The 17,195-nt window shown below is 45.4% G+C and overlaps 1 protein-coding gene across 1 annotated transcript in view; it reads right to left on the bottom strand.

Moving 5' to 3' along the window:
* The window catches only part of slc27a6 (solute carrier family 27 member 6), a 119,437-nt gene that overhangs the window by 18,450 nt on the left and 83,792 nt on the right, over positions 1–17,195 (bottom strand). Inside the window, exons 6-9 of the mRNA XM_085984431.1 lie at positions 9,278–9,368; positions 3,440–3,638; positions 2,722–2,819; positions 406–536 (exon numbers count right to left, since the gene is read on the bottom strand). Coding sequence (XP_085840557.1) covers positions 406–536; positions 2,722–2,819; positions 3,440–3,638; positions 9,278–9,368 — 519 coding nt within the window. The remainder of the gene's footprint in view (positions 1–405; positions 537–2,721; positions 2,820–3,439; positions 3,639–9,277; positions 9,369–17,195) is intronic.

The following is a 17,195-nucleotide window of genomic DNA, read 5'->3' as shown; positions in this document are numbered from 1 at the left end:
GATACAACTTGTCTTTGCATAATGATAAAAAAATAATAAATTTGCTACATGCCCCCAAATCAGTTGGTGATCTTGCTTAACTCCTAACCTCCTGCATTCTATTTTCTGCGCCTGGCCAAAAGTGTGCCCTTTAAGCTTTCAATTTGAAAAACCCAACTGACTATGTGGGTCTTTGTTTTTGTTGCTGTTCTTTGCATGACTTAATACTTGTTTCTGGCTTCATTGGCTTTTATATGCCTCTTTAATGAAAGATCACACTTTTGAATTGAAGATGATAGTTTCCCCATGCTATTTAGCTATGGCCAGGTATGTCACATCCATGTTTAGTAGATCTAACTACCCTTTTAGTGAGAACTCAAACTTCACTAATGTGTTAAATTGATTAAAGAATTTGTAAATATTGACCTGGATCCTTAGGAAGCGTGGGCAAGCATAGCTCGGCAGATGCTTCAAAACATGATTGTATATTTTTTTTCCATCAAGCTCTTGAACTAGTTTCAGGATGACAGCTGCCATTCCTATCCTGCCTTCATACCCTGTGATAAGTATATTAAAATAGTTAGTTAAAATTTGTCCACAAAGTTAGAAATGAAAAAAATATACAATTAAACATTTGCATTACCATCGCCGAATCCCCCACCAATAACATCCTGGGGGTCACCATTGACCAGAAACTTAATTGGACCAGCCACATAAATATTGTGACAACAAGAGCAGGTCAGAGGCTGGGTATTCTGCGGCGAGTGTCTCACCGCCTGACTCCCCAAAGCCTTTCCACCATCTACAAGCACAAGTAAGGAGTGTGATGGAATATTCTCCACTTGCCTGGATGAGTGCAGCTATAACAACACTTAAAAAGCTCAACACCATCCAGGACAAAGCAGCCCGCTTGATTGGCACCCCATCCACCACCTTAAACATTCACTCCCTCTACCACCGGCGTACCATGGCTGCAGTGTGTACCATCTACAAGAAGCACTGCAGCAACTCGCCAAGGCTTCTTCGGCAGCACTTCCCAAACCCGCGACCTCTTCCACCTAGAAGGACAAGGGCAGCAGGCGCACGGGAACACCACCACCTCCAAGTTCCTCTCCAAGTCACACACCATCCTGACTTAGAAGTATATCGCCGATCCTTCATTGTCGCTGGGTCAAAATCCTCGAACTCCCTACCTAACAGCACTGTGGGAGTACCTTCACCGCATGGACTGCAGTGGTTCAAGAAGGCAACTCAGCACCACCTTCTCAAAGGCAATTAGGGATGGGCAATAAATGCTGGCCTTGCCAGTGATGCCCACATCCCATAAACAAATAAAAACATTAAAAAAATGTTTTTTTTAAATATGTCCCGCTACCTTCAGGGACCTATGCACATTAACTCCCAGGTCCCTCTGTCCCTGCACACTCTTTAAAACTGTGCCATTAAGTGTATACTGCCTCTCCCTGTTCCTTCTGCCAAAATGCATCACCACACACTTCTCTGTATTAAATTCCATCTGCCACTTGTCTGCCCATTCTGCTAGCCTTTCTATGTCCTGTTGCAGTCGATTGATATCATTCTCACTGTTTGCCACACCCCCAAGCTTGGCGTCATCGGCAAATTTAGAAATTCTACTCCGTATTTCAATATCCAGGTCATTTATATATATCAACAAAAGCAGTGGCCCCAGCACTGACCCTTGGGGAACACCACTGTCTACTATCCTGCAGTTTGAAAAACAGCCATTTACCACAACTCGCTGTTTTCTGACCTTAAGCCAATTCCTTATCCAATCTGCCACTGACCCACCTATTCCATGAGCCTCAATTTTGTTAACCAGCCTTCTATGTAGTACTTTGTCAAACGCCTTCTTAAAATCCATGTAGACAACATCCATTGCATTCCCTTCATCAATCCTCCCTGTTACTTCATCAAAAAATTCAGATGATTGACACTTTGGTCAAACATTTGAAAGTGTAGATGAGCTGGTTTCAGGATAATAGCCACAATTAGGCTAAAGAACAAGAAAAAAAGAATTGGTAAAACCGGAGAGAAAGAAAATAAGAGAAGGAAAGCAAATAACATGGTTGGCCCGATAGGCCAGTTTCCATGTTGTAACTGTCGATGTAATTCTATGTAACAGAACTGAGAAAGATTGAATTCAGAGAACAAAAGTCAAGCATGAACAATAATTAAAGGAAAAAGTAATGATAGAGGGGAAAAGATGAGCAATACAATATTGAGAATAATCAGAAAAAAAATAAGCAAAGTAGGAAACAAAATCATTATAGAACAGCGACAGCATTAAGTAATAGACTCTAGGCTAGATTACTCGAATTCCCCTCTCATCAACCTCCCCAACTTCATATGTCACTTTTCCAGGGTTTCTGTGGATCTTTAGTCAAAGCGAAGGTGGACAACTGGGAGAACCCCCACTGAAATTCAATGCTCTGGTCTCTGGAATCTCCTCTAATCCTCTCTAGGTTTCTACTCGCTCTATGCTTTCAACAACTCATAAAAACTCTTCTCTTCAACTGTGCATTTGGCTCCCACCTCAAATAATGTTTTCCCTTTGCTCTTCATTGGTGCCCATCTTTCTATCACCCAGTGTATTCTTGGGAAATACAACGCAATTAGACAATGTATAAACAAGACCTGAATACCATAATTAGCATAAGACTATAAAGCATTTTTAAAAATATATAAAATGAATTAAAGATTTTTTTGGCAGCCATTCTTCACCTGGGATAGCTACTCCATATACATTGGCTTCTTCCACAAAGTCCAGCATTCCGATAATTTCAGCCACCTCTGTGGTTGCAACATTTTCCCCTTTCCATCTAAAAACAATGACATTCAGACCAATGGTTATGCCACTAACATGGGAAAGGTTAAGTACTTTGAAAGAGAACAGTTATATGGCTGACATTTGTTTTCTGGTTGAAGCACCGAGTATACATTTCATGTCATCATATTTCTCTGAATGATCGGCATTCATCATTCTTTAAAGAAATTAGTGCTCTGCTGAAATAGGTCCTTTTTTGAAGGAGGCAATTAAGTTTGTTTCTCCCCTTTTGTAATGCAAGTAGTTAGAACTGATTTCCTATTCTGTAGGTATGTAGCTCCTGACATGACCTTCTGGTATGACATTCGATAGCATTCAGTATGCATGCAGCTAACCATTAAAAGTTCTTGAATGGGTATTTCTGAATTTCACAAAACATCAAACACCAATTCTGTTGGCACTGAAGTTAACAAGCCCATATAAGTTAGAATCAATATTGTCAAAACCTGGTAAAAACATAAAGTAAAGTAAAATCACAATTTCATCCTAAATCAAAAACTTGATCTTGAGGTTTTCAGCAGAAAATCCAAACCATTTGCTATCTTGGCTTCTAATTGTATTTTTTGTCCTCAATGGAATAAAGGATTGAGGAGTTTCAAATTTTATATTGTTTACCTAAAGGTGTCCCCAATCCGATCACGGAAGTAAATATAGCCATCCTGGCTCTCGGACATCAGGTCCCCAGTGTTGAAATACAGATCACCTTTCTTAAATACATCTTCCAGTAGCTTCTGCTCTGAAAACTTCTTGCTTCCAGCATAACCACTGAATGGGTTCCATTTAGTCACTGGAGATATGAGGAGTCCAGTCTCACCTACCGTAGGAGGAGAATGGGTTCATTAAATCAGTTTGCAAAAAGGACACAATAACAATGCAGTCAAAGTTGGACTATACTAGACCACGTTTGTGCCTGCACTTGTGTACAATCCAAACTCCCACTATGTTTGGTTGCCACATGCTAAATAAGAACAAACTTGCATTCATATGGAGCCTTTCACAACCTCAGGACGCCCCAAAGTGCTTCACATCCAATGAAGTACTTTTTCTAGTGTTGTCACTGTTGTAATGTAGAAAGCATGGCAGCCAATTTGCACACAGCAAGGTCCCACAAATGGCAATGGAAAAAACAGCCCATTCATAATGGTACATTCACAAAGTACTGATTCACAGGAGACCTCTGAGCATAACTTTTACATCACAAAACATAGAAACAAACACCAAGAATTACATTTCTGCCTTTAAGATTGTGGTGTATGTGCCTTTAAGAGCCCAGGTGTGTGTAATGCCGGTAATTGCCACTCGGGCTATATAAGCCTGTGTATTGTGTATATCCTTTAGAAACCCCCCCCCCCCCCCAGACTTTGCTTAGTAAATACCTATGAACCAACTCCTGTCTTCAGTGTCTTTATCAACACACGGACACTACAGTGGCGACGAAGTGGAAACGGACTTACCTGCAATTCGGCAGCACCTCAAGGACATCGATTCCTCCGGCGTCCAGAAGACTCAAGGAAGTGAGAGAAGCTGTGGTTTCACCAGCTGGCCAAGCTGGTGGCAGGTACTGCGCTAATCCTTCCTGGGCGTCAGGATGGGGCTCCAGCGGCGGGCTCTACAGCTGAGACAGGCAGCGAAATTGGAGGCAAGCAATAACGGACTGGGAGGGAGCACTCGGGAGACGGCCAGCACGGCAAGCAGGTCAGCGTTCAGACCTCCGGCGGGAACGAGTCTCCAACAGTAAATTAAAAAACATAAAGAGAACGGGAACCGCAGTAAACAGCGTTGTTATCGGCAGCAGCGGCGGGAAAGCGCGGGAAGCGCCATATCTTTGCTACAGAAAAGAAAAAAAAAAGCGCGGGAAGCGCCATATCTTTGCTGAAATGCCCAAGTCTGACAATATTGATGCTTTTGATAGCGAAAGATAGCCTAATTTTGGCAATATTGATGTTTTTGATAACGAGATAGAGGATTGGACCACATATATGGAAAGAGTGGAGGTATATTGCACCGCAAATGGAATACAAGATGAAAAAAAAGCTTCAGTGCTTCTGGATCTAATGGGCGCAAAGACATACAAGCTGTTACGAAACTTAATCACTCCAGCCGAACCGATGGACAAGAATTTTGAGGAGATTGTTGATACCCTACACTGCCAATTCGAGGCAGGACTGGCAGATTCTCTGCCAGACAAATTCATCTGCGATCCCCTAAGTGTAGAAACACAAAAAAAGGTATCTTCTGAGAAAGATTTAACACTGGACAAGGCTTTCAGTGCAATAGGAGCTGCAAAGATACAGCAAAGGCCACAGGACTTCAGCACCCATGAAATGACACGGGGTTTCGAGAGATGTTATCGCTGCGGCAGGTCCACCCATGACCAGAGGGACTGCTGGTTCAAGGAAAAAGCATGCAGGCGATGCGGAAAGATGGGACACATTCCACGTGTGTGCCGATCTGAAAATAAAAAATCCACTAACGGGAAAAGAATCAATAAGGAAAAGCACAGAAAGGTACAAATGATGACGGACAGTAGCTCCGAAGACCAGAAGAGCGATAGCGACTCCGGGAACAAGAGACTAAGCTCTCTCAAATTACATAATGTAATTGCCAAAGAAGATTACCAGACCATTTGGGTTACCCTCACAATAGCAGGGTCCCCAGTTAAAATGGAGCTAGATACAGGATCAGCTCTGACCGTCATAAATCGACGGGATTACGAGCGGTTATTTCCGCATATACCTTTAAAAGACACATCCATTATCTTGAAAACATATACGGGGCAGAAAGTATACCCCAAAGGAAAAATAAGGGTGCCCGTTGTATACAACGGCAAGGAAATACAGAAGTTGTATTTATACGTTCTACAAGATGGTGGTCCACCACTGTTGGGACGTGAATGGATCAGGAAAATACGTTTAGACTGGCACTCCATTCAGGCACTGACGGTGACCAGTAAGGAAAAAAATGATGATGACGTCATACCTGGACGATTAAAAGACATCTTGGCCAATGCCAAGGAACTGTTTCAAGAGAAACTAGGAACCTTGAAAGGCATCACCGCCTCAATAAAAGTGGAAGATCCAGCAATTCCCAAGTTTTTTAAGGCAAGACCAGTGCCATACGCAATTCGTCCAGCAGTCGAGGCAGAGCTGGAGAATTTGGAAAAGGCAGGCGTATTATCTAAAATAGATTGGAGCGAGTGGGCAACACCCATCGTCCCAGTCATGAAGAAAGCATTGAAGAATGATAAATCTGAAGAACAGAGAAAAATTCGCATCTGTGGAGACTTCAAGGTGACTGTAAACCCGGTCCTTCACACGGTACAGTATCCTCTTCCGAGGATAGAAGATATTTTCGCCTCACTATCCGGAGGGAAACGTTTCACCAAAATTGACTTGGCACAGGCATACCTACAGATGGAGGTTGAAGAGGCCTCTAAAAAATATCACACGATAAATACACACAAAGGTCTGTACCAGTACAATCGACTGGTTTTCGGAGTAGCATCCGCTCCAGCTATCTGGCAAAGAGCTATGGAGCAAGTCCTCCAAGGGATTCCGGGGACTCAATGCTACCTAGACGACATCCTTGTAACAGGAGAAAATGACAACGAGCACCTTGCCAATTTAGAGCAGGTGCTCACTCGGCTGAGAGAACGGGGCCTACGAGCAAATCGCCCCAAGTGCGAATTTTTCCGAAATCAAATATCATATTGTGGCCACATAATAAATAAGGAAGGGTTGCATAAGTCACCTAAAAAAATTGAAGCAGTCATAAAAGCCCCAGCACCTGAAAATGTTTCACAATTAAGGTCGTTCCTGGGATTAATAAATTACTATCATAAATTTTTACCGAACTTATCAACTCTTCTACACCCTCTTAATGAACTGCTACAAACAGGAGTAATTTGGAAATGGAACGAAGACTGCAAAAATGCCTTCCATAAATGCAAAGACTTAATCACATCCAAAGAAGTTTTGGCTCATTACAACCCATCACTGCCAATCAGACTGGCGTGCGATGCATCCCCTTACGGCATAGGAGCAGTATTATCGCATAAATTCCCTGATGGCTCGGAACGGCCGATAGCTTTTGCGTCACGCTCATTGAACTCAGCTGAGCGTAACTATGCCCAAATCGACAGGGAAGCACTCAGCCTGGTATGGGGAGTAAAGAAATTCAACCATTACCTACACGGACAAAAATTTACCTTGTTGACTGACCATGAACCCCTCATCTCCATATTCAACCCTAAAAAAGGTGTTCCCATTATGACAGCACAAAGGCTGCAGAGGTGGTCCCTTTTTCTAGGGGCACACCAATACAACATAGAATACAAAGGGTCAAAACAGCATGGGAATGCTGACGGTTTATCGCGCCTACCGTTGCCAACGATAGAAGAGGCACCTACAGTAGACCCAGTAGAGATATTCCACTCTACCATAGTGGAATGTCTACCAGTGACAAATTCTGCCATTTGAAAGGGAGACAAGAAATGACCCGACTCTCTCACGGGTCTACGATTTAACAGTGAAGGGATGGCCAGCACATGGCGAACCACTGTTGCCAGCATTCTCGCAAAGAAGAGAACAGCTGTCAGTGTGCCGAGGAACCTTGATGGGTGGATCCAGAGTGGTGGTTCCACCCAAACTCCAGGATAAAGTGCTAAAGGAGCTTCACGAAGGGCATCTGGGTGGAGTGAAAATGAAGAACTTAGCCAGGGCATTTGTATGGTGGCCAGGTATCGATGGAGACATCGAAGAAATGACCAAGAGCTGCCTAGGATGCCAGAAGGTCCAAAACGCTCCACCACAAGCCCCTCTACATCCATGGGAGTGGCCCTCATCTCCCTGGCAAAGGGTACACATCGACTTTGCTGGTCCATTTATGGACTCAATGTTCTTAATCGCGGTTGATGCACACTCCAAGTGGCCGGAGGTAATAAAGATGTCCTCCACCACCACGGAAAAAACCATCACAGTATTAAGGACCATATTTGCCAGGAATGGGCTACCAGAACAGATCTGTTCTGATAATGGACCGCAATTTGTGTCCGAAGAATTCAGGAAGTTCTTAAAAAACAATGGGGTTAAGCACTGCACGTCCGCCCCATACCATCCCGCCACCAATGGATTGGCTGAAAGGTTTGTCCAGACCTTCAAGAAGGCCATAAAGGCCATGGGTAATGAAGACATAAAACTTCAGCACAAGGTGGATAACTTCTTATTCGCATACAGGAATGCAACACATATGGTTACCAACCAAACTCCCGCCATGATGTTCTTCAATAGAAACCTAAGATGCCGGCTGGATTTGGTCAAGCCGAACATCAGAAGGGACGTGAAGAACCGGCAGTTTCAAGGCATGAATGAAAGGCCAACTAGAACCTTCCAGATAGGTCAACAAGTTTTGGCCCGCGACTACCGTACCGAGAAATGGCAGCCTGGAACTATCTGCACACGACTAGGACCACTGATGTATACCGTGGACATCGGAGAAAGCATAATAAGGCGCCATGCTGACCAAATCATAAAGTCATCCGAAAAGGGACAACCTACACCACCACTCTATACATCTAACGATGAAGTAGAGATACCCATATCTACCTCCGATCTGGTGATACTGGAACCCGATGAACCAGACACTGGCATTCAAGCCGAATCAGCCTTGCCAGAAGAACCTACTACACCACCAGAAACTACTACACCACCAGAAACTACTACACCCCCGAGGCGTTATCCAGACCGAGTCAGGAAGCCTCCTGAGAGACTAACTTATAATTAATTAATTACAGCAATGTATATTATTTTGCATATAACATGTAATTAATAATTACTTAAAATATGATGTACTGGTTAGCTAAAAGGGGAGGAATTGTGGTGTATGTGCCTTTAAGAGCCCAGGTGTGCGTAATGCCAGTAATTGCCACTCGGGCTATATAAGCCTGTGTATTGTGTATATCCGTTAGAACCCCCCCCCCCCCCAGACTTTGCTTAGTAAATACCTATGAACCAACTCCTGTCTTCAGTGTCTTTATCAACACACGGACACTACAAAGATTATGTGGGATCCTGTAACAATATGAACATTATTTTTATTTGTTAAAATGATGGGTAAAAATAAATAATTCCCTGTGAACAAACACATTCTGTGGATTATTATGGTATCGAAACAGAGTACAGACCTGGTGAAATCATCCCACCTTGGTTGCAATGCAGCAGGTAGAATTACTGGTCACCACTGGTGGTGAAGAGGCATATTATAGTCTCTATAATCCAAACGGTGCAGTACAGTTACAATTATTTGGCCCTCGATTACGCTTTTAAATACATTTGCACTTAAGATTTTGTTTGATTACACCTCTGTGGAGCACTTTGGGACGTTTTCTACTTTAGTGGCGCGAAATAAATTATCATTTTCTTTTTAAAAATAAGGTTGAATTCCTTTCAAACATACCTGTGCTAACCTTTTCACATTGTCCTTGTTCATTCCTTGTGGGTTTTTCCTTCTGAACATCATATTTCACTAGTTTATATGATAGAAATGCCTGAAGAATGAAAAGGTTTGGAAAGAATTACCCTCGATGTAATTATATACGATGCAAAGTAAAAACAACTATTCCACATTTACATACTTGTTTCTGCAGAGTTCATGAAAATCCTCTTAGAAAGTCTCAGAGTCTTGTAAATATTAGATTACATATTATTGGTCTAACTTTCCTCATTCTTTGAATGCACTACAATCAGACTCCATCTATGAAAGGAAATCACCTTGAACACTATGGCCTAGAAATTGGATATGGCTTGAAAACAGGCGGTGTCATGGCCCAGCGCTATTTGGCTGCACCCGTTCGAAGTGGTCCAGGCAGCATGCAAAATTTGTGCTGCCTGCTCATTTACATGATTGGAGCACTGATCTCAGCGCTAAATGTGCTGTTGATTGACTTACTGCTGAACAGGTGGGCCAATATCAGATGCAGTCTAATGGCCAGTAATGTTTGGCCTAGGCTTTCTCCACTACTTAAAGGGGAGGTGATCTGATGCAGCAGCACCTCATTGTCATTGCAGTTGAAGTTGGAATTGGAATTGCAGTTGGAATACATGGCTGAGCACCAGCAAAGAGAACGAGCCAGAAGGTTCTCCGATGTGGCTGTGGAGGCATTGTACTGACAGTGGCGAGGAGGCGGGCTGTCCTGTTCCCGCAGGATGGCAGGAAGCCATCAGCACATACATCAAGGCGGCTGTGGCAAGAGATAGCTGGGTACATCACGGCCAACAGTATCGTACCGAGGACATGGATCCAATGCTGCAAGAAGTTTAATGACCTCACACGGAAGGTCAAGGCGAGTGAAGGCTTCAGCAAATGCCATATCCCACCATCTGCTCCACAAGCCTCACACACTGCTCAGTGCACCACATCCCCAACACTCACCTACCAACAATCTCTAACTTTCACCACTCAGACCTCACAATCATAGCTTCATCTCACCCTCACACACGTACCACTGCTGCTCTCCTCACATCCACATCTCACACTTTGCACACACTGACAGCTATTCAACTATGGCAGGCACATCACCCAAACAAATTTCACTACACTCACTGACACACTTCCCTTTCTCTTGCAGGCCAAGGTGGCGCACAATCACCGCGAGCAGCAGCAGACGGGAGACAGCCAGGCCGCAATACAGGCCTTAAGCCAACTGGAGGAGACGGTGCTCAACATAATTGGAGGGGAAGTCACCAAGGCCATGGCAACGGGAGAAGTTGAAGCCCTTGGGGACAATAATGATATGCTCATTCCTAATCCTTCTTCTCACATCCCACTTCCCTCTCATCCCACAATATTTTCTCATTTACAAGCTGCTAATGCTGTATGCATGGATATCTTGCTTTACAACCATTCCCCTCACCATAATCTGACTCTTATGCCTTTCTGCTTTCAGATGACCAAGATCTGCCACCTGCACAGCCTGTCCCTGAAGTAATGCAGGAGAGTGGAGATGAAGAGGAAGGCACATCATCATTGAATCTGACACTTGTAGACACCAGCTCAGAAACTGGCGCTGCGTGGAATGTAGAGTATAGATGTGGGATCTGCACATGGAGAGGCACCGGACATGAGTGGGCTGCAGCAAGGCCAGGGGGAAAGGGTAGCTCGGGAGCCAGCTCCCCGGAAGGCGAGTTTGTGCACGTGTTCTGCTGCACATGACTCAAGATGATGACGTTGATGGGGCGGCCTTCAGAAGAATGTGATGGGCATGCACACAGAAATGCTAGGTGCAATGGCAAGCCTGCCAGAGAGTCTCTTGGCAATGTAAAGGAGCATGGAGGAGTCCTGCTCCAACATTGGATGGGGCTTTGTGCAAAGCTTGGAGCCCATTATTTCCAGGCTGGAACCCAGCCATGATGCTGGGTGTGATGGGCGATGTCGTGACTTCCATTGCAGTATAGGCGGAAGCGACCCAACGTCTCAGTGCTGCAGTGGAAGCGCAGACTGCTCTCCTGCAGGCCCAGCTTGCTGCCACACAAGATCAGACTGCTCTCCTGCAGTCTCAGCTTGCTGTCACCCAAGCTCAGACTGCTGCCATCGTGGCTGAGTTTACCAGTGTCGAAAGGGGTTTGCAGGGTGTCGCAGCAGGCTAGCAATCTGACCTCCAACAGATTGCTAGGAATGCTGAGGCGCCGCCTCGGGGGAGTGGCAGTGGGACTGTGGAGCAGGTATCTACTGTCCTCTTTCAGGATGACAGCATTCCTATTCCCGCAACTGCCACGCAGCCAGCCAGCCCTGACTGCTGCCGCCCATGCCGAGGTGGTGCAGTCTGCAGTTGGGTCTTCTAGGTCCACAGCTGGTCGAGGTCGTACTGTAAGGCCATCTGAAGTCTCCTCCATGGAAACTCAGCAGCCTTCCACCAGCCATGCTGCAGTCACTGGGGGAGCACTGTGTAGGAGCACCAGAGTAGGAAAGGGAACACAAACGACAGGCACTGAGGGATTGCACAAAGGTGATTAGTTGATATTGTAATGTAAATTGAAGAGTTATAAATTTATTAATTTTGTTTGGAATATTTGTTTTGTGGTGGCTCTCATTTCAGCTTTGTGCCCAAGAGGACGCTGTGGTGTTCCGTGACAGAGGGATGGTATGATGCGGATGTGGTTGATGGGGATGTGGTGAGCAATGGAGATCTGGGGTTTCATTCACTCGAATCGGAGTCTAATGAGGCGCTCACAGACAGCCTGTGTGGAAGGGGGATTTGCTGCTCTTCCTCCTCCTCCACCTCTCCCTCGTCCTCTTCCTGAGGTGGTCCTGCAATCCCTGCTCTGCCCTCGTGATGGCCAAGTTGTGAAGCATTCAGCAGACTACCATGAAATGGGACACCCACTCCGCCGAGTACTGGGGGGCTCCTCCAGAGAGGTCAAGGCAGTGGAATCATTGCTTCAGCAGCCTAATGGTCTGCTTGATAATGTTCCTGGTGGCAGCATGGCTCTCATTATATGAGTGCTGAGCAAGAGTGTTGGTGTTGCGGAGGGGAGTCATCAGCCAGGTGCAGAGCGGATAGCCCTGGTCTCCGAGCAGCCACCCTCGGGTTTAATGTGGTGGCTGGAAGATTGCTGGCACACCGGACTGGCGCAGGATGAAGGCATCATGACTGCTGCCAGGATAACTGGGATTAACCATCAGGATGCGCTGGGCATGGTCACACAACAACTGCACATTAAGTGAGTGGTAGCCTTTGCAGTTACAGAAGATCTCAGAATTGTTATATGGCGCCCGCAAAGCCACGTGTGTGTAGTCGATGGCGCTCTGCACCTGGGGAAATCCGCTATCCTGACAAAGTCACATGCACGCTCCTCCTGTTTCTCTCTGCTCAGAGAGGAGACAACGTAGTCCCTTCTCCTGGTGCACCTCTGTGACCTCCCGGATGCAGCGATGGATGGAGAACGAGGAGATGTTGGCTATGTCCCCTGCTGCAGACTGGAAGGATCCGCTGGCAAAGAAATTGAAGGCCTCGGTGACCTTGAGGGTCACTGGGAGAGCCGTGGTTGCCCTGCTCTGCGGCTGAAGGTCTGGTTGCAGGAGGTGGCAGAGTTCTGTGACCAACTTCTTGCTGAAGCGGAGCTTCCTAATACACTGCTCCTTGCTTATAAGAGAAGACATTGGGCTGGATTTTCATTCAGAAGTCGGGAAGGAGGCGGGACTACAACTTTCGGGTTTTAGTCCCGCCTCCATCGAGATGCGGCCAATCCACGCGATTTTCCCTTGATTGACCTTGTTGAGCCCGCCCAGCGGCCTCAGCAAGCCAATTAAGGGCCACCCAGCAACAGGTGACGTCACAGACTGAAATTTCATCTGTCAAGACATGTTGACAGATGAAATATCAGTGTTTCACAGCTGTTTGAAGCTGTCAAACACTGACAGTCTGACTTCTAACCTGAGTCCTTCTACGCAGACTCAGTTAGAAATCTCGCCGGCACTGAAAGCTGTCACTTTTGACAGCTCGCGGCCATTCAGCTTTCTGTGCCGGCTGAATGATGGACTCCCGAAGCCTAGAAAAAGGAAGGTTGTAAAGGTAAGTACAGGTAATTTAAACTTCTTTAAACACTTTAGACACACCAAACACACTTACCTTTGCACTCATGCACCCATCACTCACCTGAACACCGACATCTCAACCCCTCCAAGTCCTTCAATCCGACGGCCCGCCTGCTCTAACCTGGCGTGGTTTGAAGCTGTCGGGAATCCCACACGACACCCTTCAAAATAGGGATTAGGCTAAAAACTGCCTGTTAACTACCTGTTAACAGGCAGTTCATTGACACTAATCCCTTCCCGCCTCGGGTTGGCGGGTCCCAGTGCGGGGCGGGTACCTGCCTCCTTTGAAACTTACGTGGAGGCGGGTTTTGGGCGGGATGGTGTCGGGACCCCCGAATTCGGGATTTTTGCCCCCCCGCACGCCTAAAAGCCCGCCTCACGGCACACTGAAAATCAACCCCATTAGGTGGGTAAGACCTCCTGTTGAGAGCCCTCTTGGCCCTCCTCCTCCTCCTTCTGGGTGTATCTTCTCTTCTTCTTCGCTGCCTCCGCTCCCTCTCCCGAAGATACTCGAGCGCGAGGGGGACTGCAAGTGGAGCCCCCATGACTGGGAGCAAATGTTGTGAGCAGAAGCCTTTAAATAAGAATGAAGGTGCTCACCACTTGCCCCAACACTCCCTGTCACCGTAGGAACTTGAAACAGGTTTAGAAAGTTGCAAGAGTTGCCGAAAGTTCCACAGAGCCAGTCAAACTGAACAAACATGTTAGCTGCAAGTTGTTGCTCAAGATCCTTTAAATAATGCTGCTGGAAGCTCTGTCCTGCTTGTGAATGCTTGGTTATATGGTCAGAATTAACTCCAGCTGGTAAGTTGGGCGGCGCACTCCAAAATGGCAGATCGGGCGTCAGGTGAGCATTGCATACTCACTGATGTCACAATTTGCATAATCTACATATCCCTAGTGAGCGCGGACATTGGCAGCGCTGCTGCCCAGTCAAAAATGGCGGCTGCCACAGGACCCACTGGCAGTGGACAGAAGTGAGGCAGCCGCCATTTTTTTGCCGAAACGGGCCTTAACAGCCAGCACTAACACCTCCAATTTCTAGGCCTGTATGTTTGAACTATTTGTGTAATTTTGATAAGCTGCTCTTCTTTCTCACCTCCTCAATGTATAAGCCTCTTCTGAACCATGCTTTAATTTTGATAAAGAAGGCAATTTGAACACATAAATATGCTCCAAATTGCACCAGGTCAGGAACAAGAAGGAAATATTTGTATGTGTCGCATGAACTACATTTAAAGATTGAAGATTATAGTTAAGGTAAGTAATCTATTGTTCTTCCACTTCTGTTCAACCTACATACAAATGAGTTCTCCTAAAGAAGTGTAAAAAAAATGGAGGCAGGAAACTATGATCTCAATATTGAGGCCAACTTGATACACAGCCTGTCAAAGCACTTGCCATCTTAAACTGTTAAATCACAACAATAATGTTCAGGGAAAGCATGTATATCATTCTAAGCACCTGCAGTGCAAATTGTGCTGAGAAAAGCCCTTCACATATTGACCCACAATATGGCCTAGTAACTGGCTTCACTTACTTGCAAAGAGATTTACAATGCAGGAACTTGTTCAAGCAAGTTCATCTGATAGTGTTTTCTTTTACACCAATATACTTTCCAACCAAACATCAAAGATAACAGGATTAAACAGAAAATTATGAAAACATACTGCATTAAACTCACAAAATTAATAGCGATCTTAATTACCATCAGAAATCTTGTTATTGGATATAGACCACCTTCCCCCACCTGCATGAATGGAAGTCCAAACACTCAGCACGGTATTCAAGAGGCTGTGGTAGGCAGGGCACAGTCTTGCACATTTTCTGGCTGTGGCCAGAAATGCAGCCCAACAAGAAGAAGTGCTGCATGGAACCTCAAAGAACACCAAATGCACAGTTAAGCCAGAGCCAGCACACTGCTTTCTGGTTATTGTGAATACAGGAAACTTTGGTTTAACCGGAGGTTGTATGTCCGGAAACCTCGCTCTACCGGCAGAATTCACCCCCCGAAAACAGCGCCTGAGTAACCGGCAATGTTGCCGGTTCCGAGTCCGAGTCTCCAACGGTTGCCGAGTTCGTCAGTGGGGGTAGTTCTACAAACCGCCACTACTCGGCCTCTTGGCGCCAGCGGAACTCGGAACACCTCAGAAACCCTGCATCAGGAGTCTCACCCTCCCACGCTGCCGGTAGCCTCTTCTGATCCGCCATTTTTTGGGGTTCCAGTACAGTACTGTGTGTCTCCAACGCTGTTGCAACTCATTGGACTGCATTATGGAAATCCCAAAAGTTGATCCAACCAAAAGGAAGAGAGTGGTGTTAACTTTAAAGCAGAAAATTGATATATGCAAACGACTAGAAATGGGAGCGAAGCGTATGCACATTATGAAAGAATTCAAAATCGGTTCGTCAACAATGTACGACATCAAAGCGCAGAAGGATAAGCTGCTCAAGTTTTATGCAAGCTCGGAGACATCTAAGAGTGTAGAGAAACGGCGCACGCTTCGTAAGCCTAAGCTTGAAGAGCTGGATACCGTGCTTTATGAGTGGTTTGCTCTGAAGCGTTCAGAGGGTGTTCCGATTTCCGGACCCATGCTAATATCAAAAGCGAAGGATTTTTATGCAAAGATGGAGCTCACTGACAAGTGTGCTTTCTCTGATGGATGGCTATCGTGCTTCAAGGCATGGCATGGGATACGACGACTCGATGTTTGCGGGGAGAAGAAATCAGCTGATCACGACGCCGCAGAAGAATACTGCGATTATTTCAATCGGATTGTGCAGCAACATGATTTGTCGCCAGCATAGCTATACAATGCCGATGAAACGGGCTTATTTTGGAGGTGTTTGCCAGAATCAACGCTTGCTGGGGCTAGTGAGGCTAATGCTTCAGGTTACAAGAAAAATAAAGATCGTGTAACCGTGCTAACATGTACGAACGCTGCTGGATCACACCGGGTTAAACTTCTCGTCATTGGGAAGTATAAAAATCCCTGTGCATTTAAAAATGTGAGGCACTTACCTGTTGAGTACAAAGCTCAAGCAAATGCTTGGATGGATAAGGAAATCTTTTCAAATTGGTTCCATCATACTTTTGCTCCATCTGTGAGGGAACATTTCCGTAGAATAAGGAAACCTGAAAATAGCAAATGCATTTTATTGCTGGATAATTGTAGAGCCCATCCGCATGAATCCGAGTTGGTTTCTGGAAATATTTTCACCATTTATTTGCCACCAAATGTAACTTCTCTCATACAACCCATGGACCAGGGCGTTATCCAAAATCTCAAGTGTCATTACAAGAAAGACTTCCTACGTAGACTGATAAGCCAAGATGACAATACAGGTATTCAGGCATTTCAGAAGGAATACAATCTTAAAGATGCCATCTTTAATGTTGCATGTTCCTGGAAATTGGTGAAAGGTCACACTTTGAGACAAGCCTGGTGCAAATTGTGGCCTTCTGTAATGTTTGCTGAAGGTTCTTCTTCAGAGGAGGAATTTCGTGGGTTCAATGTTCATCCGCGGAAGACTGCAGTAATGGAAATGGCTGACATGGTGAAAGATGTAGGCCCAGCAAACCCTCTACATCACCTCAGTGAAAGTGATATTGAGCAGTGGGTTGATGCCGATAGAGAAGTTGCTGTTGTGCATTTGCTAAGTGATGATGAAATAATGGAGAATGTTTTGAATCCAAGGAAAGAAAAGGAAAGTGTGATGGAAAATGAAGACGATGAGATTTCTGAAGTGAACAAGATTTCTTGGGCTAAAGCTGCAGCAG

The sequence above is a fragment of the Somniosus microcephalus genome, chromosome 1, assembly GCF_052327205.1.
Source record: "Somniosus microcephalus isolate GS21.2 chromosome 1, FLI_Smic_1.0, whole genome shotgun sequence".
In the NCBI taxonomy this organism is placed as follows: Eukaryota; Metazoa; Chordata; class Chondrichthyes; order Squaliformes; family Somniosidae; genus Somniosus; species Somniosus microcephalus.
The sequence above is the reverse complement of the archived record's forward strand: the minus strand, read 5'-3'. Positions and strand labels throughout refer to the sequence as shown.